We start from the raw sequence: 21000 nt of genomic DNA, 5'->3' as shown, positions 1-21000 counted from the left end.
CCCTTACAGATTCTGGGCTTCAGTTATGCACAATCAGGTGGATGGTCACCCAGAGACAGAACAAGGGCAGGAGAGGTTGTGAAAGACAGGGACCTCACGGGCCAGCAGGATTGGAGGGAGTTGGATTGGAGGCCAGAGAGGTGTATTTGTCTGTTTTCGTGCTGCTAATAAAGACATACCTGAGACTGGGCAATTCATAAAGGAAAGAGGTTTTTGTTTTTTTTTGTTCTTTTTTGAAACGGAATCTCGCTCTGTCGCCCAGGTGAGTGCAGTGGCACGATCCCGACTCACTGCAAGCTCCGCCTCCCGGGTTCACGCCATTCTCCTGCCTCAGCCTCCCAAGTAGCTGGGACTACAGGCGCCCACCACCACGCCTGGCTAATTTTTTGTATTTTTAGTAGAGACGGAGTTTCACCATGTTAGCCAGGACGGTCTCGATCTCCTGACCTCGTGATCTGCCTGCCTCAGCCTCCCAAAGTGCTGGGATTACAGGCGTGAGCCACCGCGCCTAGCCAGGAAAGAGGTTTAATGGACTCACAGTTTCACATGCCTGGGGAGGCCTCACAATCATGGTAGGAAGTGAAGGAGGAGCAAAGGCATGTCTCACGTGCCGGCAGGCAAGGAAAGCGGGTGCAGGGGAAGTGCCCTTTGTGAAACCATCAAATCTCGTGAGACTTATTCACTACCATGAGAACAGCATGGGAAAAACCAGCCCCCATGATTCAATTACCTCCCACCAAGTCCCTCCCACGACACGTGGGGATTATGGCAGCTGGGATTCAAGATAAGATTTGGGTGGGGACACAGCCAAACCATATCAGAGGTGAAGGGTAAAGAGAACAAAGGGATGTGCCTTTCCAGGCGGGATAGGAGCAGGATGCTGCCTGGAACTGAGGCTTTGAGTAGCATCAAGCTGGAAGGTAGAAGACAATGGAGCCAGCCCTTGAGATGCTGGGGGACTGGATTTCCATCCTAGAATTCCATGCCCAGCCAAACTGCCAGTCAGGGATGAAGCCCAAACAGAGACACTTGCAGACACGTCAGCCTCCATCCTCAGGAAGCACCCAGAGGGCAGACTTTTCAAAAATGAAGAAGTAAATCAGTGAAGGGAAAAGGGAGGCCTGGGATCCAGGAAACGGGGAATTCAACACAAAGGAGAAGTAATCAAGCATCTGCAGTCTCCAGAAACATGAGCACAAACAAGCTGGCTGGGTGCGGTGGCTCCCGCCTGCAATGGTGGCACTTCGGGAAGCTACAAACCTCCCTAGGAAATGTGATAACACACCTCTCTACCAAAAGTACAAAAATTAGTTGGCCATGGTGGTGCACACCTGTGGTCCCAGCTACTTGGGAGGCTGAACTGGGAGGACTGCTAGAGCCCGGGATGTTGAGGCTGTAGTGAGCCGTGATCTCACCAGCCTGGGTGACAGAGCAAGACCCTTTCTTTAACTAACTAAATAAATAAATATTTAAAAATTGAAAAGCTGTATAAAGCTTAGCAATGTCTTGAGTTAAAAAAAGGAACCCGGGGCTGGGCGCAGTGGCTCACGCCTATAATCCCAGCACTTTGGGAGGCCGAGGCAGGTGGATCACGAGGTCAGGAGTTCAAGACCAGCCTGGCCAATATGGTGAAACCCCATCTCTACTAAAAATACAAAAATTAGCTGGGTGCAGTGGTGGGCACCTATAGTCCCAGCTGAGGCTGAGGCAGAAGAATCGCTTTAACCCGGGAGGCAGAAGTTGCAGTGAGCCAAGATTGCACCACTGCACTCCCGCCTGGGTGACAGAGTGAGACTCTGTCTCAAAAAAAAAAAAAAAAGGAACTCAAGTGGGGCGAGGTGGCTCACGCCTGTAATCCCAACACTTTGGGAGGCTGTGATGGGCGGATTACATGAGCCCAGGAGTTCAGGACGAGGGTGGACAACATGGTGAAAACCCATATCTACAAAAAATACAAAAATTAGCCTGGGGTGGTGGCGTGCACCTGTGGTCCCAGCTTCCTGGGAGGCTAAGGCAGGAGGATCACCTGAGCCCAGGAGGTTGAGGCTGCAGTAAACTGTGATTGTGCCACTGAACTCCAGCCTGGGCAACAGAGTGAGACCCTGTCTCAAAAAAGAAAAACAAAAAAGGAGAGAAAGAAGGAACCTTAAAAGGCTTAGAAATGTGGAGGCAGATGCTAAAAGAAATCATTACAAGACTTAAGATTGGTTGTCCGTGGGGAGCCAGTGGGACACAACATTACTAGTTTTTGTTATAAGCCTTGTTAAATGGTTTACTTTTTTTTTCGAGATGGAGTTTCGCTCTTGTTGCCTAGGCTGGAGTGCAATGGCATGATCTCGGCTCACTGCAACCTCCGCCTCCTGGGTTGAAGCGATTCTCCTGCCTCAGCCTCCCGTGTAGCTGGGATTACAGGCATGTGCCACCACGCCCGGCTAATTTTTTGTATTTTTAGTAGAGACAGGGTTTCTCCATGTTGGTTAGGCTGGTCCTGAACTCCCCACCTCAGGTGACCCACCCACCTCGGCCTCCCAAAGTGCTGGGATTACAGGCGTGAGCCACTGCGCCTGACCTAAGTTGTTTACTATTTATTTATTTTTTTTTCGAGATGGAGTTTCACTCTGTCACCCAGGCTGGAGTGCAGTGGCCTAATCTCGGCTCACTGCAATCTCTGCCTCCTGGGTTCAAGCAATTCTCCTGCCTCAGCATCCTGAGTAGCTGGGACTACAGGCATGCACTATCACGCCTGGCTAATTTTTGTATTTTTAGTAGACATAGGGTTTTGCCATGTTGGCCAGGCTGATATCAAACTCCCCGTCACAGATGAGCCACCACACCTGGCCTGTTTACTTTTTAAAGAATATAAATATATTCATTTGACATTCATACAAACCAAATGTTTAAAAATACATAAAAAGCCAGGCGCGGTGACTCACGCCTGTAATCCCAGCACTTTGGGGGGCCGAGGCGGGCGGATCACAAGGTCGGGAGATCGAGACCTTCCTGGCTAACACGGTGAAACCCCGTCTCCACTAAGCATACAAAAAATTAGCCGGGCGTGGTAGTGCACACCTACAGTCCCGGCTGCTCTGGAGGCTGAGGCACGAGGATGGCTTGAACCCAGGAGGCGGGGGTTGCAATGAGCCAAGATTGAGCCACTGCACTCCAGCCTGGGCGAAAGAGTGAGACTCTGTCTAAAAAAAAAAAAAACAAAAAAAAAAAAAAAAGCAAAAAACATAAAGAAAAGGAAGTGCTGTTAGGGACGTGGTGTTTCGATCTCCTTTCAATAATTTTCAGAGACAGAAGTAAAGCTAGAAATAGCTTTTTAATTACTCTCATCACCGGATTGCTTTTTGCTTTTTGCTTTTTTTTTCCAGAGACAGGGTCTTAATATGTTTCCCAGGCTGGTCTCAAACTCCTGAGCTCAAGTCCTCATGCCTTGGCTCCCAAGGTCCTGGGATTATAGGCATGAACCACCACACCCAGCCACTTGTTTTTGTTTGATTTTTTTCCTTTTTTTCTCAAGCACTACTACTACAGCCAGACAGTCATATGTGAGATTTATAATTATTCAAGCTGCAACCTCTTGAGCTTAAATTCTGCTTCCTCTGCAGGACAAGTTATGTGACCTCTGGCAAGACATGGTACCTATCGGAATTCCAGTTGCCATCCTTTAGGATAGGGTCCTTGGACGGACAGAATGAGGGCAGGTGTGAACGTGCTGAGCTCACATGGTGCCCTTGGCTCTTAGACAATTCATTTTGAAGGGAACTAATACATTGGGCAAACAACTTCAAAACTTTGGAAATGGAAATGAAATAGCAAGATGCCAGGCTGGGCACAGTGGCTCACGTCTGTAATCCCAGCACTTTGGGAGGCCGAGGCAGGCAGATCACCTGAGGTCAGGGGTTTGAGATCAGCCTGGCCAACACGGTGAAACCCCATCACTACCAAAAAATACAAAATTTAGCCGGGCGTGGTGGCACACGCCTGTAATCCCAGCTACTGGGGAGGCTGAGGCAGGAGAATCGCTTAAACCCGGGAGGTGGAGGTTGCAGTGAGCTGAGATTGCACCACTGCACTCCAGCCTGGGCGACAGAGCGAGACTCCATTTCCAAAAAAAATAAGAAAAGAAATAGCAAGATGCCATCACACTGACAAACCGCATCTCTGTGCTTTCCTCCTGGGGAGCAGATCTTTTCGAGCAGGGAGGACAGCAGGCTGTGGGTGGGGAGCAGAGGGTTGGCTGGGACCCAACTGGAAAGGCACCCCCTCCTTCCAGAACCAGGCAGGTTTGCGGCCTCACCAAACCCAGGCAGCCTGGGCGCCAAAGCCACGGAGCAGGGTGGTACTGATGCCTGGGCCTTCCAACCGCTCCTGGGGCTTGGCAAACAAGTGATAGTCCTGATCAAGTGCTCTTGGTGGAAACTAACGTATGGAACTCATTACCCACCTTCCTGCCAAATCAGACACACCCAGGCCGGCTCCCTCTGCTACTCCCTCTGCCTGGAAGGTCTTTTCCCACCCCCGTCTCTGCCCGCCTGAGTCCCAGCAGTCTGTGAAATCCCAGCTCAAATGCCACTTCCACACTTCTCCAGCCTTTCCCATGGAGGCCCCAGGAGCAGATTGCACCGCTCTTTTGGCACTTGGAGTTCCAACAGTCTGAATGTGTGTGGACCCTCAGAATTGATGTGTTGAGATCCTGACCCCTAAGGTGATGGTCCTAGGAGGCGGGGTCTTCAGGCGGGCGGAGCCTCATTCATGGGATCAGTGCCCTTGTCCAAGGGGCCCCAAAGGCTCTCTGGCTGTCTCTTGGCCATGTGAGGACACAGTGGGAAGGCAGCCATCTACAACCCAGGAAGTGGCTCTCACTGTGCTGTCACCGTGATCGCAGACTTCCAGCCTCCAGAACTGTGAGGAGTGTCTGTTCTGTATAAGCCACCTAGTGTCTGGTGGTCTGGGATAGCAGCCCAGACACACTAAGACGGGTCACTGAGTGCCTGGAGAGCCAGCTCCCTCCCCAAGAGGCTGGGTCCCTCCTTCTTTCTTTCTTTCTTTTTTCTTTTCTTTTTCTTTTTCTTTTTTTTTTTTTTTTTTTTTTGAGATGGAGTCTTGCTGTGTCACCAAAGCTGGAGAGTGCAGTGGCACAATCTCTGCCTCCTTGGTTCAAGCGATTCTCCTGCCTCAGCCTCCCGAGTAGCTGGGAATACAAGTGTGTGCACCACCACGCCCAGCTAATTTTTTTGTATTTTTAGTAGAGATGGGGTTTCGCCATGTTGGCCAGGCTGGTCTGGAACTCGTGACTTCAAGTGATCCGCCCACCTTGGCCTCCCAAAGTCCTGGGATTCCAGGCGTGAGCCACCGCGCCTGGCACATTTGTGCTCTTTTGCTTGTGCTTTCTCCTCTTTAGCTCTGAACTCATAAAGTGCCTTCTGAACATTTCTAGCCTGGTCTTAGGGGACCTGAGGGTATTTTCCCACCCCCCACGCCTACAGAGCTGGGGAAACAGAGGCAGGAATGCAGACCCGGTGGGAGAGGTGGACAAGGGTTTGGGATGGCCGCAGCCGTGTGTGCTGAGGTTTAGGGAAGGGCCAGGGTCCTGGAACACAGAGAGGGCCAGGAACACCAGGGACATGCATGACCTCTAGCACATTTGGGCCTGGGCCTCTCTCCAACCTTTCTTTACTTAAGCACTGTTATAGGTTGAATCATGTTCCCTGAAAAGTTATATTCAGATCCTAACCCCCAGGACCTCTGGCTGTGACCTTATTTGGAAATAGAGTATTTGCAGATGTGACCGAGTTAAGATAAGGGCATACTGGAGTAGAGTGTGACCTAATCCAACGACTGGTGTCCTTATAAGAGGAAATTGGCACCGGGCACAGTGGCTCCCGCCTATAATCCTAGCACTTTGGGAAGCTGAGGCAGGCAGATTACTTGAGCCCAGCAGTTTGACTGGGCAACACAGCAAGACTCTCTAAAAAAAGAGAGAGAGAGAGAGAGAGAGAGAGAAGAGGACATTTGAACACAGACACAGAGAAAAGGCAAATGACAACAGAGACTGATATTAGAGCGCATCTTACAGCTACAAGCCAAGGAACGCCAAGAATTGCCAGAAGCTGGGACAGACGCCCAGGACAGACTCTCCCTGAGATCCTGCAGAAGGAAGCCACGCTGCAACACCTTACGGAAACGCAGCATTTCTTTCTATTCCAAATGGAGAGAATACACCAGAGTGGTATGAAGAGTTACCTGTGACTTTGTCACTAACCAAAATTACAGATATCTCCAGGTGTGGTGGCTCATGTCTGTAATCCCAGCACTTTGGGAGGCCGAGGCGGGTGGATCACCTGAAGTCAGCAGTTCGAGACCAGCTTGGCCAACATGGTGAAACCCCGTCTCTACTAAAAATACAAAAATTAGCCGAATGTAGTGGCGGGTGCCTGTAATCCCAGCTACTCAAGAGTCCGAGGTGGAAGAATCGCTTGAACCCAGGAGGCAGAGGTTGCAGTGAGCCGAGATCGCGCCGCTGCACTCCAGCCTGGGCGACAAGAGCGAAACTCCATCTAAAAAATAAAAATAAAAAATTACTTGGAATTTTCAGTGCGAAATGTGTCTATTCTCCCCGGCTTGTTAATTTATTATTTATTTATATCGGCATGGACCCATAGATGTTTATTTTACACTTTGGGTTATAATCAGTGCTACTTTACTTATTTTGTTGGTCATTCTGGTGTAGTGTTTTATCTTAATATTATTGACATATAACTCATACAATAAAACACACCACTTTAAGTGCATAATTAGATGAGCTTTAAATACTTCCAGTTGGGGAACCCCCAACCCTACCACAGGTGTCCCCAGTGTCCAGGGACCAGAACTAAATTCCTCAGACAAGGGACTTAGGGAATGACGTCAACTTCCCATTTCAGGTCTAGAAAAGCCCAAGTTCCCTACTGGGGGTAAACAGAGTCGCTAAAGGGGCTGGGCCCTGTGGCTCACGCCTGTAATCCCAGCACTTTGGGAGGCCGATTCGGGTGGATCACCTGAGGTCACAAGTTCAAGACCAGCCTGGACAACAAGGTGAAACTCCGTCTCTACAAAAAAATACAAAAATTTGCCGGGTGCGGTGGCGAGCGCCTGTAATTCCAGCTACTTGGGAGGCTGAGGCAGGAGAATCACTTGAATCCGGGAGGCGGAGGTTGCAGTGAGCCGAGATCGCGCCGCTGCACTCCAGCCTGGGCGACAAGAGTGGAACTCTGTCTCAAAAAAAAAAAAATAGAGTCGCCAAGGGGCAAAAACATATGTACATCAGCAGTTATTTTTCTCTGCAGTCAGCAGCTCAGGAACTTTGCTAAGGGTGCCAGGGAGGGGTCGAGCGCAAAGGTGCAGGCGTGACACAGCTAGACCCGCCCAGCCCCTGCGGAGCCCTGGCCTGGCCCAAAATGACCAGAGGGATGGAGGCTGAGCCCTTCCCATTCCTTCCGCTGTACCTCTCGCGTTCTCCGCCCGCGCTCACTCAGTTTCACACCCTTTCAGCAGCGCCCTTCCTTAGGACCACGCGGACTCCCCTGGGGGTCGCGCGGGCTCAGAGACCTCCCCGCGTCGTCTGGGCGGGTACTGGGAGTCCGCAGGCCGGCGGCCGGCAGGCGGGCGGCGCTGCGGGGCGGGCCGAGCTGGGGGCGGGCGGGGGCCGGAGCCCTGGCCTAGGTCCCAGGGGGCGGTGCCGCGGCGCGAACGGCCCGGGTCCCTCCCAGGCCGGAGCAGAATCGGCGGCGCCCTGGGCGGCCGCGGAGTCATGGACTGCAGTGGACCCTTCAGCTGCCCCATCTGCCTAGAGCCGCTCCGGGAGCCGGTGACGCTGCCCTGCGGCCACAACTTCTGTCTCGCCTGCCTGGGCGCACTCTGGCCGCATCGTGGCGCGAGTGGCGCGGGCGGACCCGGAGGCGCGGCCCGCTGCCCGCTGTGCCAGGAGCCCTTCCCCGACGGCCTTCAGCTCCGCAAGAACCACACGCTGTCCGAGCTGCTGCAGCTCCGCCAGGGCTCGGGCCCCGGGCCCGGCCCCGGCCCGGCCCCTGCCCCGGCCCCGGAGCCCTCGGCACCCAGTGCGCCGCCCAGCGCCCCGGAGCCGTCGGCCCCCTGCGCTCCCGAGCCGTGGCCCGCGGGCGAAGAGCCAGTGCGCTGCGACGCGTGCCCCGAGGGCGCGGCCCTGCCCGCCGCGCTGTCCTGCCTCTCCTGCCTCGCCTCCTTTTGCCCCGCTCACCTGGGCCCGCACGAGCGCAGCCCCGCGCTCCGCGGACACCGCCTGGTACCGCCGCTGCGCCGGCTAGAGGAGAGCCTGTGCCCGCGCCACCTGCGGCCGCTCGAGCGCTACTGCCGCGCGGAGCGCGTGTGTCTGTGCGAGGCCTGCGCCGCCCAGGAGCACCGCGGCCACGAGCTGGTGCCGCTGGAGCAGGAGCGCGCGCTTCAGGAGGTGGGCTCCGGGGGCACACTAGGGTGAGCCGGGGCTGGTGACCGACCGCGCGCGAGCGGGCCGAGGACCTTGGACCCCCCAACCTTCCCGGGTTGGGTCTTAATTTCCTCCTCTAACCTGAGGATCTTTGAGGTCCCTTCCAGCCTTGACAAGGTCATCTGCTGGCGGTGATGGAGATGGGAAGGGAGGAAGGAGGGACGTGAGAATAGGACAAGGACGCGAAGAGCGGGCAGGGGACCTGAAGCCGGGCCGGGGTCTATGGGAGTGTAGGCGGGAGGGAGCCGGGTTAGGCCCGCGGGGTTGCGGTAGCGTGGCTGCTGCTCCCGCCCGGAGGCTCACGCCGGTCTCAGCTCAGATTTGCCCTGGGCTGGGGCAGCGGCTTTCGATGGGTGTGGCAGGCGGCAGGAGGGCGGCAGGAGGGCGGCAGAGGGCGACCGGGCACACAGATTCTCTGTCCAGCTGTTGCGGGGGCCAGTGGTGGGAGCATGTGCGCCGCGGCCTCTACCTCCCGCCCCCAGTTTCCTTTGGCCTCCAGCCCGGTCTTGGCGCCTCTGGCCAAGGGATTTTCCGTCTCTCCTGCCTGGAGCAGTGACTCATAAGACCTAGGGGATTTGCCCGGAATTCCCTTTTTTTCAGGCCTGGACTGTGGATGCAGGCTCTTTGGGAACAGTGATCCCCAGGACAGCTTAATGCCTCCTTGCGCAGTCACCACCCCCGCCGCCCCACTCCCAACCTAACTCGCTTACTCTGTGCCTCTTCCCCGCCGGAGGAAGTTCTCAAATTCATCTGAGCAGCACTGAGACCAGCGGACGGCCCTGTGCTAGGCCTCCTGTCAGAGACCGGAGGCAGACACCCAGTCAGCCTGTGCGCCCCGTAGGCGTTCAGGAAAGGCACCAGCCTGGGCTGCAGGCACCTTTGGCATATTGTGGGACATCATGGCCACTCCAGTCCCACCCGATGCACAGACGCCACTCCCCGGTCACCCCCTTGTCTCCCCTGGCAAGGCCTGGGACCCGAGCGTAGGGCTGTGGCCTCTGCCAGACCTCACACTCACGGAGGATGTTGTCCACAGGCTGAGCAGCCCAAAGTCCTGAGCGCCGCGGAGGACCGCATGGATGAGCTGGGTGCTGGCATTGCACAGTCCAGGCGCACGGTGGCCCTCATCAAGGTCAAACACCCCTCCCCAGCCTCCATCCCTGACCTCCCCTGCGGCGGGCATACTCCTGGCAGTGTATGCTTTCAGCATGGAACAATCCACTCCAAACAAAGCAGGCCCATACCCACTGAGCACAAGTGTCCCCTGACCTGGCCCAGATCCAGGACAGGCTCAGGCTGGCCCCTCTGTCCCCTCAAGAGGGCCGGTGGGAAGCCGGGGTCAGGGAAGGAGGGGGGCACAGTCCACAACGGTTCTTTGCCCTCATTGCCCCCTCTACTGTCGTCCTGTGCAGAGTGCAGCCGTGGCGGAGCGGGAGAGGGTGAGCCGGCTGTTTGCAGAGGCTGCGGCCACCCTGCAGGGCTTCCAGACCCAGGTGCTGGGCTTCATCGAGGAGGGGGAAGCTGCTATGCTAGGCAGCTCCCAGGGTGACCTGCGGCGACAGGAGGAACAGCGCAGCCGCCTGAGCCGAGCCCGCCAGAATCTCAGCCAGGTCCCCGAAGCCGACTCAGTCAGCTTCCTGCAGGTGAAGGCCACTCTGGGGGCCACGGAAGGAACAGAAGCTGGGACAGGTGGGGGTGGAGGGAGGAGGAGGCAGTGGGTGCATGACCTCCTGGCAGAGCTGCCTCCACCCCCAGCAAGGAGGAGCCATGGCCAGCAGCGCTTTAATGGGCATTTGTCTGGCACAGGAGCTGCTGGCACTAAGGCTGGCCCTGGAGGATGGGTGTGGCCCTGGGCCTGGACCCCCGAGGGAGCTCAGCTTCACCAAATCATCCCAAGCTGTCCGTGCAGTGAGAGACATGCTGGCCGTGGCCTGTGTCAACCAGTGGGAGCAGCTGAGGGGGCTGGGTGGCAACGAGGATGGGCCACAGAAGCTGGACTTGGAAGGTGGGCACCGCCCCCCCCATGACTCACCCTCTCCCAGCCTCTCACATAGGCCCCCAGGCCTGGTGCCCATCCAGAAGTGGAGGAGGAAAATTGTGCCTGGCACAGGGAGGAGCCCAAATCCTGCCAGTGACTAGAGCTGCCACCCTGTGGGGATCAATCAGCCCCTTGGACCTGGAGGAGAGGGGGCTTCTCCTAGCCCACCCTCTAGCTCCGGAGAGCTGTGGCCTGGGAAGCACATGGGGCAAGGGGCAGAACACAGGCAACGGGCATGCGTGTGAGCACAGCGTGCCACGTCTGGGTGGTGGTGTTGCTCCCTGGTGGCTCTGGACTCTGGGAGGAAGTGAAGGGGGAAGGGATTGTAGTCACAGGTTCAGAAGAGGGCAGTCGCCGGGCGCGGTGCTCACGCTTGTAATCCCAGCACTTTGGGAGGCCGAGGCGGGCGGATCACGAGGTCAGGAGATCGAGGCCACGGTGAAACCCCGTCTCTACTAAAAATACAAAAAAATTAGCCGGGCGTGGTGGCGGGCGCCTGTAGTCCCAGCTACTCGGAGAGGCTGAGGCAGGAGAATGGCATGAACCCAGGAGGCGGAGCTTGCAATGAGCCGAGATTGCACCACTGCACTCCAGCCTGGGTGACAGAGTGAAACTCCGTCTCAAAAAAAAAAAAAAAAAAAAGAAGGGGGCAATCTGGGGGCGTTCTCACCACTATCTCCTCTTCTACAGCTGATGCTGAGCCCCAGGACCTCGCCAGCACGAACCTCTTGGAGAGTGAAGCTCCCAGGGACTATTTCCTCAAGTGTAAGTGGACGCCCGTGCCCCCTCCACTCACACTGGGCCCTCCCAGTGCTGCTGGGCCGGTCCCAAACACAGGTCCCAGCAGGGCCCCGGCACACGAGGGTTAGGATTCCTCTCCCCAGTTCGTGGGGAGAGCTAGGGCAGCTCCTGGGGTGGTCCCCGGTGGGGCTGGGTCGTGCCGGTTGGAAAGCAGGGGAGAGGCTGCGTTTTGCGGGGGTGGGTACTTGGGGAGGGGCCGTGCCCTCTGAGCCTGGCCCTGAGCCTTGCCTCTCTCTTCTGTCCGCGGGATCAGTTGCCTACATCGTGGATTTGGACAGTGACACGGCAGACAAGTTCCTGCAGCTGTTTGGAACCAAAGGTGTCAAGAGGGTGCTGTGTCCTATCAACTACCCCGAGTCGCCCACCCGCTTCACCCATTGTGAGCAGGTGCTGGGCGAGGGTGCCCTGGACCGAGGCACCTACTACTGGGAGGTGGAGATTATTGAGGGCTGGGTCAGCGTGGGGGTCATGGCCGAAGACTTCTCCCCACAAGAGCCCTACGACCGCGGCCGGCTGGGCCGCAACGCCCACTCCTGCTGCCTGCAGTGGAACGGACGCAGCTTCTCCGTCTGGTTTCATGGGCTGGAGGCTCCCCTGCCCCACCCCTTCTCGCCCACGGTCGGGGTCTGCCTGGAATACGCCGACCGTGCCTTGGCCTTCTATGCCGTGCGGGAAGGCAAGATGAGCCTCCTGCGGAGGCTGAAGGCCTCTCGGCCCCGCCGGGGTGGCATCCCGGCCTCCCCCACTGACCCCTTCCAGAGCCGCCTGGACAGTCACTTTGCGGGGCTCTTCACCCACAGGCTCAAGCCTGCCTTCTTCCTGGAGAGTGTGGACGCCCACCTGCAGATCGGGCCCCTCAAGAAGTCCTGCATATCTGTGCTGAAGAGGAGGTGATGCCGGGCACGGGCACTCCTGCTGCGGTCTCTGCTCCAGGAAGCTGCCTCCTCTGGGCCCTCTCCTTCGTCTGGGGAAGGCACCAGCATGAGTCCCACACACCCAGCCTTCTTATTTCTAGAGGCTTCCGCCTTTTATACACTCAGCCTTCCCTCTGCCAGGCAGGAGGACCCCCAGACCCTGTTCCCCTGCAGATCTCGCTTCTGGGAGACAGAGTTACAGCTGGGACAGCTCCAAGCTACCCTGACTCCTCCTCTTCCAGGTTTCTAGAACAGCGTCTGGCATGTAGTAGATGCTCAATAAACACTTGTTGAATGAATGACTCCTTTTCCATCCTCTCCATCCAAGGATTCCCAGAACTGCTCTCATTTGTAAGCTGGCTGAGTGGGCAGGCAGGAGAGGGGCCGGAGCCCCTGGTCCCAGGATTCCTGTTGAGAGAGAGCCCTGGCCTGGGAGAAGGGGGCTGGAACAGGGTACGTGTCCTTTGGGGCACCCCCACTCCCTTGTTCCCAGCAGGGGCAGCCAGAGGTGGCTTCTCCAGCCCCACTGCCACCCTGGCTGCTTGAGTGTTTGCTTGGGATGGCCTGACTCCCACCAGCTATTTTTATCTTTCGTGCCGCAGCCTGGTTCTGGACCTGCCTTTGCTGTTTGTACTGTTTGTGCCCAGCATTAAATGCAGGCATCACCCCTCCAGGAACAGGGCAGGACCCCTGGGTGTGGGCAAGAGAGTTTTGAGACCTGGAGCTTCCTTCACACATAGTCCTCAGCCCACAGAGCCGGCCCGGGGTGTGGCTGGAGCCCAGAACATCTACAATAAGAGAACTTATGTCCTAGCCGGGCACAGTGGCTCATGCCTGTAATCGCAGCACTTTGGGAGGCCAAGGCAGGCAGATCACTTGAGGTCAGGAGTTCGAGACCAGCCTAGGCAACATGGTGAAACCTTGTCTCTACTAAAAATACAAAAATTAGCCGGGCATGGTGGTGGGCGCCTGTAATCCCAGCTACTCAGGGGTCTGAGGCAGGAGAATCACTTGAACCCGGAAGGCAGAGGTTGCAGTGAGCCGAGATCAATCATACCACTGCACTCCAGCCTGGGCAACAGAGCAAGACTCCATCTCAAAAAATAAAAGGACTTATGTCCCCCTCTGGAATCTTCTTGCCCTCCGTGCTGGGGACACCTGTGACCTGTGCCTCAGGAGAGCCTCTGCCTCTCTTCTGGGAGGGCCCAGTGCCCTCTGCTGCCCTAGAACCCAAGCCAGGCCTGGGGTGCCCTGAGGCTACAGGCCAGTGTGTTTCCAGGCCCAGGCCAGCTCACTCCTCCCTGTGTTCTGTGTGACCCAGGTGCACCCCAGAGAGGGGCTGTGGCCGAGCGCAAGGGCAGACAGAGAGGCCTCTCAGACAGACGCCCAGCTCAAGGTCAGGCGGGATAATGGGTGAGTTATGCAGCCAGACAGCAAGGCCATACAAGTCCGGCCCCAGCAGCCTCAGCAGCTAAAAATAGCCCCTCCCATAGAGCCTGCCTGGGCCCCAGCAGCCAGGATGTTGTTTTTCCGGGCGGGGCCTCCTTGCCCCTGGTGCTTTGTGTTTTCAACACTGTTCCCTTGGCAGCCATGGGTCCCCAGCTCACCCGGCAGTGAAGGGGCTGGTGGAGAAGGCTGCCCTGCTGTCCCCTTGGATGCTCCTTGTACCTCCTACTATAAGCCTCCTACCTTGCACAGGACCCCTCCCACCCCTCAGGCCACCTAGTGTCTCATCTTGTCCCCCAACTTGGCACTCCCTACCCCACAGGCGCCCCTTGCCGGGGAACCTTCTGCTCTCTGACCCCGCAGGAAGCGTTGGCATGTCCTGGAATGTGGACTAGACAGGCCTGGTGCTTTCTTGGTGGAATTCAGGCATGACTAGTCCTGCCTGTGGCCACAGACACAGCCACTCAGCAAGCATGCCATCTGCAGAGTGGCCTCCAGCTCCAGAGTCTTGCGTGGAAGTTTGGGAAACAAACATCTCTTTAAAAAAATGTTGAGGCTGGGCACGGTGGCTCACACCTGTAATCCCAGCACTCTGGGAGGCTGAGGTGGGGAGGATCACTCGAGCCCAGGAGTTTGAGATCAGTATGGCCAACATGGTAAGACCCCATCTCTACAAAAAGAAAAATAAAAAAAAAAAAAATTGGGGCCGGGCATGGTGGCTCACGCCTGTAATCCCGGCACTTTGGGAGGCCGAGGCAGGCGGATCACGAGGTCAGGAGATCGAGACCATGCTGGCTAACATGGTGAAACCCCGTCTCTACTAAAAATACAAAAAATAAGCCGGGCACGGTGGGGGGCACCTGTAGTCCCAGCTACTCTGGAGGCTGAGGCAGGAGAATGGCGTGAACCCGGGAGGCAGAGCTTGCAGTGAGCCGAGATCACGCCACTGCACTCCAGCCTGGGCGATAGAGTGAAACTCCGTCTCAAAAAAAAAAAAAAAAAAAAAAAAAATTGGCCAGGCGTGATAGCTCACGTCTGTAATCTCAGCACTTTGGGAGGCTGAGACGGGTGGATCACGAGGTCAGGAGTTCAAGACCAGCCTGGCCAACATGGTGAAACCGTATCTCTACTAAAAATACAAAAAAAAAATAGCCAGGTGTGGTGGCAGGCGCCTGTAATCCCAGCTACTTGGGCGGCTGAGGCAGAGAATCACTTGAACCCAGCGGGCAGGGTTGCAGTGAGTCGAGATCATGCCACTGCACTCCAGCTTGGGCGACAGAGCGAGACTCCGTCTCAAAAAACAAAAAAACAAAAACAAAAACGAAAAGCCATCATGGCGGTGCACGCCTGCGGTCTCAGCTACTTGGGAGGCTGAGATGGGAGGGTCCCTTGAGCCCAGGAAGTTGGCGCTGCAGTGAGCCATACTCTAGCCTGGGTGACAGAGTAAGACCCTGTCTCAAAAATAAATACATAAAATAAAATAAATTTTAAAATGTAGAGACGGGGTTCTGTACCCTGCCTGAAACAAGCATTTTAATCCCAAATCCCTGTATTTCAGCTTTGCAGCTCAGAGCCAGGGATTGGCTGGCCCCTGGGTGCACAGCTAGCAAGGGGCTGGCTCTTCAGATCCCAAGTTTCAGACTCTGAAGACTGGAGTGTTAGCTACAATCTCGCATTTCGTTTGTCACCCTGGAGTGTGAGAGTGTGTGTGTGTGTGTGTGTGTGTGTGTGTGTGTGGTCTGCATGCCTATGTGTTTTGTGTGTATGCGTATATGTGCGTATATCCGTATACATGTGTGTATGTCTGCGTGTGTGTGTGTGCTGTGTGTGAGTGTCTGCCTGGGTGAACACCTGTGTGTGAATGCATGCTGCTTCAGCCCAGTGGCTTTTCCAACAATGCTCTGAGAAGACCTAGGAGGAGATGCACTGAGCGGGGTGGGCTGGGGAAAGGCTGGGGGAGGTCCCTCAGCACCCCTGCCAACACCTTAATCAGAGAAGCATTTGCCTATTTGATTCAAGACTCCTTTAAAAAAAGAAACTGTGAAAAAGAAAAAAATGAGAAAACCACTGATCTAGTCTCAACCTTCCCCTCCCACTACCATTTACAGAGGAAGAAACTGAAGCACAGGGGTACTGGGGGGCTGCCCGCTGTTACCCAGTCCAGAACACTCTTTCCATACCGCCCAGCCTAGGTGTGTCTTGTGCTTAGAAATGCCTAAACAGGCCAGGCGTGGTAGCTCATGCCTGTTATCCCAGCACTTTGGGAGGCTGAGGCGGGCAGATCACTTGAGATCAGGAGTTCGAGACCAGCCCCGTCTCTACTAAAAAATACAAAAATTAGCTAGGAGTGGTGGTATGTGCCTGCAGTCCCAGCTACTCAGGAGGCTGAGGCAAGAGAATCACTTGAATCTGGGAGGCGGAGGTTGCAGTGAGCCGAGATCACACCCCTGCACTCCAGCCTGGGCGACAGAGCAAGACTCTGTCTCCAAAAAAAAAAAAATGTCTAAACACACACACACACACCTCACACTCACACTCACACACACACAGGCCTGCTTCCCAGCGCTGCCGCCTGTGTATGCGCGGCCCTCGGCTGGGTCCCAGTTCCCACGGTCACCAGAGCCTTGGCACGGCTGCCCGAGGGTCTGTGGTCTCAGAAGCTCCCGCCAGAGCCCCTGCCAGGCCCAGACAATGGTGCAGGGTGAGAGGTTTCCGAGGCTTTGGCGCTGGTTGCTGGGCCTGGCTGCTCTGGGAGCCAACCTCCACTCCCACTTTGTTTCTGTGGGAAAATGAGCTGGGGTTCCAACCAACGGCCTGAGGAAGGGGCTTGGGCTGCTCCCATGACCTCCCCACACCCCAGGAGGAAAAAGACCCCCAGTCTTCTTTCCTCCCTTCTCCTCATCCTTGTCCTCTCCTTCCCGAGGCCCGAGGAACACTCACAGAAGTGCCTCCCTTCACCCCCTCTCCTCCCAGGCAGAGCGGGTGTGGCCGGACTGTGGCTCCCCGAGGCCTGGCCAGGAGGATGGGGCCCAACTGGGCGTGGCTGAGGTTGGCAGCTGCTGCATCTCTCCCGTGAGGAAAGTACTCTAGAACTTCTTTATCTCGGGGGATGCGTTCCCAGACCCCCTGTGGCTGCCTGACGCTGCAGATGGTACAGAATCCTATCCGCACTATGGTTTTTCTATCTGGTAACCAAGATGGCTAAAAGTAAACGACGGGCGGGCAGTCCCTACAGTGTGGATTCCCAGACAAAGGGATGATTCTTGTCCCAGGCAGGCTGGGTGAAGTGGGATGGTGTGAGATTTCATCATGCTACTCAGAACGGCATGCAATCTAAAACTTATGAGTTGTTTACTTCTGGAATCTTCCATTTAACATCTTTGGACTGTAGTAGACTGTGGGTAAGCAAAACCATGGATAACAGGGGACTACTGGAGCACTGAGCAGGGTCTGTGTCCTTTTCAGCCCCAAACACCCCACGCCCGTTTGATGCTGACATTCAAAACCTGGAAGGTGGCCAGGTGTGGTGGCTCATGCCTGTAATGCCAACACTTTGGGAGGCCGAGGAGGGCAGATCACGAAGTCAGAAGTTCAAGACCAGCCTTACCAACATAGTGAAACCCCATCTCTACTAAAATACAAAAATTAGCTGGGCATGGTGGTGCACGCCTGTAATCCTAGCTACTCAGAAGGCTGAGGCAGGAGAATCGCTTGAACCCGGGAGGTAGAGGTTGCAGTGAGCTGAGATCGCACCACTGTACTCCAGCCTGGGCAACAGAGCGAGACTCCATCTCAAACAAACAAAATCTAGAAGGCGAGGTCATTCCCCGTCCACACAGTCGGATCTGGGAGATGCATAAGAAATGCAGGAAGCCCTGGTGGTCCTTGTGGGCTTAGCTTGGGATGGAGAGCCTCCGTGCTCTCCCCACGTGCTCCTGACACCCTCAGGGGTATATGGAACCAAATAGAGATGGGGTCTTGCTATGTTGGCCCGGCTGGTCTCCAACTTCTGGGCCCAAGCAATCTTCCCACTTCATCTTCCCAAAGTGCTGGGATTATAGGCATGAGCCACAACGCCCACACCTGGCCTGTACTTTATCTTTAAATGACATTCAAATTTTGAAGTTTACTCAGTAGCTGAGATTACAGGCGTGCACCACAACGCCCAGCTAATTTTTGTATTTTTAGCCCAATGTTGCTTTAATATAAAAAACAGGCCAGGCTCGGTGGCTCACGCCTGTAATCCTGGCATTTTGGGAGGCCGAGGCGGGCGGATCACCTGAGGTCAGGAGTTTGAGACCAGTATGACCAACATGGTGAAACCGCGTCTCTACTAAAAATACAAAAATTAGCCAGGCATGGTGGCTAATCCCAGCTACTTGGGAGGCTGCGGCAGGAGGATGGCTTGAACCCAGGAGGAGGAGGTTGCAGTGAGCTGAGATGGCACCATTGCACTCCAGCCTGGGTGATAAGAAGGAAACTCCGACTGAAATAAAATAAAATAAAATAAATAGAAAACAGCTGGGCTTGGGGGCGCGCACCTATAATCCCAGAACTTTGGGAGGCTGAGGTGGGAGGATCGCTTGAGCCCAGGAGTTGGAGACCAGCCTGGGCAACATAGCAAGATCCTGTCTCTACCAAAAAAAAAAAAATCGAAAAAAACAAACAAATAAAAAACTAGCCAGGAGTGGTGGCGGGAGCCTGTAGTCCCAGCCACTCAGGAGCCTGAGGTGGGAGTACTGGTTGTTTGAGCCCCAGAGTTCAAGGTTGCAGTGAGCTGTGATCACACTATCACACTTTAGCCTGGGTGACAGAGATCCTTGGGGCATCCCAAGGATCTGTTTTTCAGGGGCTAAGATTAGCCCACACCTAAGTTTTCCAGGGCACTACATCTTGTTCTACCCATCCTGATAGGAAACTTTCACTCACTCATTCAACGATAATGTTATCAGGGCTGGGCACAGTGGCTTATGCCTGTAATCCCAACATCTTGAGAGGCTGAGGCAAGAGGATCACTTGAGGTGAGAAGTTCCAGACCAGCCTGGGCAACACAGTGAGACCCCATGCCTAAAATAAAAATAAAAAATTAGGCTAGCTGAGGTGGCTCATACCTGTAATCCCAGCACCTTGAGAAGCCAAGGCAAGGGGGTCGCTTGAGCTCAGGAGTTCAAGGCTACCCTGGGCAACATAGCAAGACCTTTTCTCTGTAAAAATAAAAACAAATTAGCCAGGGTGGTGGTGCGTGCCTGCAGGCCCAGCTGTTCAGGAGGCTGAGGTGGGAGGATCACTTGAGCCCAGGAGTTCAAGACTACAGTGAGCTACCATTGCACCACTGAACTCCAGCCTGGGTGACAGAGTGAGTCCTTGTCTCTAAAACAAAACAAAACTATATATTATGTGTAATATATATTTGATAGATAATATATTTAATAGATGATATATTTATTTAATATATAATATAAAATATATAATGTAGAGTGTCTATATAGAGATGCCAACTCAAATATATATTATATATTATATTATACATATATAATATAATTATTATATATTATATATTTGATAAATATAATATATATTATATATTTGAGTTGGAGTCTCACTCTGTCTCCCAAGCTGGAGTGCAGTGGCACAATCTCAGCTCACTGCCACCTCTGCCTCCCGGGTTCAAGTGATTCTCCTGCCTCAACCTCCCGAGTAGTTGGGATTACAGGTGTGCACCACCACACTGAGCTAATTTTTGTATTTTTAGTAGAGATGGGGTTTCTCCATGTTGTCCAGGTTGGTCTTGAACTCCTGACCTCGGGTGATCCACCCACCTCAGCTTCCCAAAGTACTGGGATTACAGGCATGAGCCACCGCACCTGGCCAACAAAACAATATTTAATCACTGTAGGGCACAGTGCTTAGTGCTAGGGATACAGCAGTGGGCGTCACAGAGATGCCCCTGTCCTCACAGGCACCACACAAATGGCTGCCGGATAGGTGTCACTGTACTAAGTACTATCAAAGAAAAGCACAGCAACCCCACTTCTGGATACGTATCCAAAATAACCGAAAGCAGGCCGTGCGCAGTGGCTCACACCTGTAATCCCAGCACTTTGGGAGGCCGAGGCAGGTGGATCACTTGAGGCCAGGAGTTCGAGACCAGCCTGGCCAACGTGGTGAAACCCCCATCTCTACTAAAAATACAAAATTAGCTGGGTGTGGTGGCAGGTGCCTGTAATCCCAGCTACTCTGGAGGCTGAGGCAGGAGAATCCCTTGAACCCGGGAGGTGGAGGCTGCAGTGAGCCAAGATCACACCATTCCACTCCAGCCTGGGACAATCCAAGTGTCCACAGACACATGAATAAATAAGCAAAAAAAAAAAAAATCTATATATACACACACATAATGGACTATTATTCATCCCTAAACAATCAAGAAGTTCTGACATATGCTACAATTTGGATAAACGTTGAAGACATTATGCCAAGTAAAATAAGCCAATCACGAAAAGACAAATACTTTATGATTCCATTTATATGAGGTCCCTAGAATATGATGGAGGTTGCCAGGGGCTGGTCGACAGGGAATGGGGAGTTGGCGTTTAATGGGGACAGTTTCAGTGTGGAATGATGACAAAGTTCTGGAGATGGATGGTGCTGATGGCTGCACAACAACGTATTCACTTAAAGCCCCTGAAGTGTACATTTAAAAATGGTTAAAATTGGCTGGGCGTGGTGGCTCACGCCTGTAAATCCAGCACTCTGGGAGGCCGAGGTGGGTGGATCACGAGGTCAGGAGATCAAAGCCAACATGGTGAAACCCCGTCTCTACTAAAAATGCAAAAATTACAAAAATTAGCTGGGTGTGGCGGCACTCATTTGTAATCCCAGCCACTCGAGAGGCTGAGGCAGGAGGATCACTTGAACCCGGGCGGGGGAGGTTGCACTGAGCCGAGATTGCACCACTGCACTCCAGCCTGGTGACAGAACAAGACTCCATCTCAAAAAAAAAAAGGTTAAAATGGTGAATTTTATGTTATGTATATTTTACCACACGCCCTGCCCCCTGCCACCAAAAAAAAAAAAAAAAAGACAGAAAAGGACAGTGGCCATGAGAAGGAGCCCTAATGGGGCTGGCAGAAGGCCATTTCTAGGGATCACCTCCTTGAAGAAAGGACTGCTGAGGCCTGAAGGACAGGGAGGAGTTAACAAGACAGAAAGGATGGGTGTGGGCTCGAGACCAGCCAGAGCGCTGCAGGGGACAGGAGTGCAGGGCAGAAGGGCGAGAAGCCTGAGGTGGCAGGCCA

At 54.6% G+C, this 21000-nt stretch overlaps 1 protein-coding gene across 1 annotated transcript; it reads left to right on the top strand.

The window, feature by feature from the left end:
* Positions 1-7761: 7761 nt before the first annotated feature.
* On the top strand, positions 7762-12561 carry TRIM47 (tripartite motif containing 47). Its single transcript, XM_030827953.1, has 6 exons — positions 7762-8470; positions 9543-9638; positions 9919-10149; positions 10313-10511; positions 11235-11309; positions 11599-12561. The coding sequence occupies exons 1-6, from the start codon at positions 7796-7798 to the stop codon at positions 12237-12239; spliced, it is 1917 nt and encodes a 638-aa protein (XP_030683813.1). The 5' UTR covers positions 7762-7795; the 3' UTR covers positions 12240-12561.
* Positions 12562-21000: the final 8439 nt, after the last annotated feature.

This window comes from Nomascus leucogenys, chromosome 14, assembly GCF_006542625.1.
Source record: "Nomascus leucogenys isolate Asia chromosome 14, Asia_NLE_v1, whole genome shotgun sequence".
Classification (NCBI taxonomy): Eukaryota; Metazoa; Chordata; class Mammalia; order Primates; family Hylobatidae; genus Nomascus; species Nomascus leucogenys.
This window is presented reverse-complemented; position numbering and strand designations above follow the sequence as displayed.

Excerpts from the sequence above, each read along its gene's own strand:
- TRIM47 (XM_030827953.1), top strand. The coding sequence starts at position 7,796 with ATGGACTGCAGTGGACCCTTCAGCTGCCCCATCTGCCTAGAGCCGCTC. Across the intron at positions 8,471-9,542 it reads AGGAGCGCGCGCTTCAGGAG|GCTGAGCAGCCCAAAGTCCT; the intron begins GTGGGCTCCGGG and ends TGTTGTCCACAG. Across the intron at positions 10,512-11,234 it reads ACAGAAGCTGGACTTGGAAG|CTGATGCTGAGCCCCAGGAC; the intron begins GTGGGCACCGCC and ends CCTCTTCTACAG.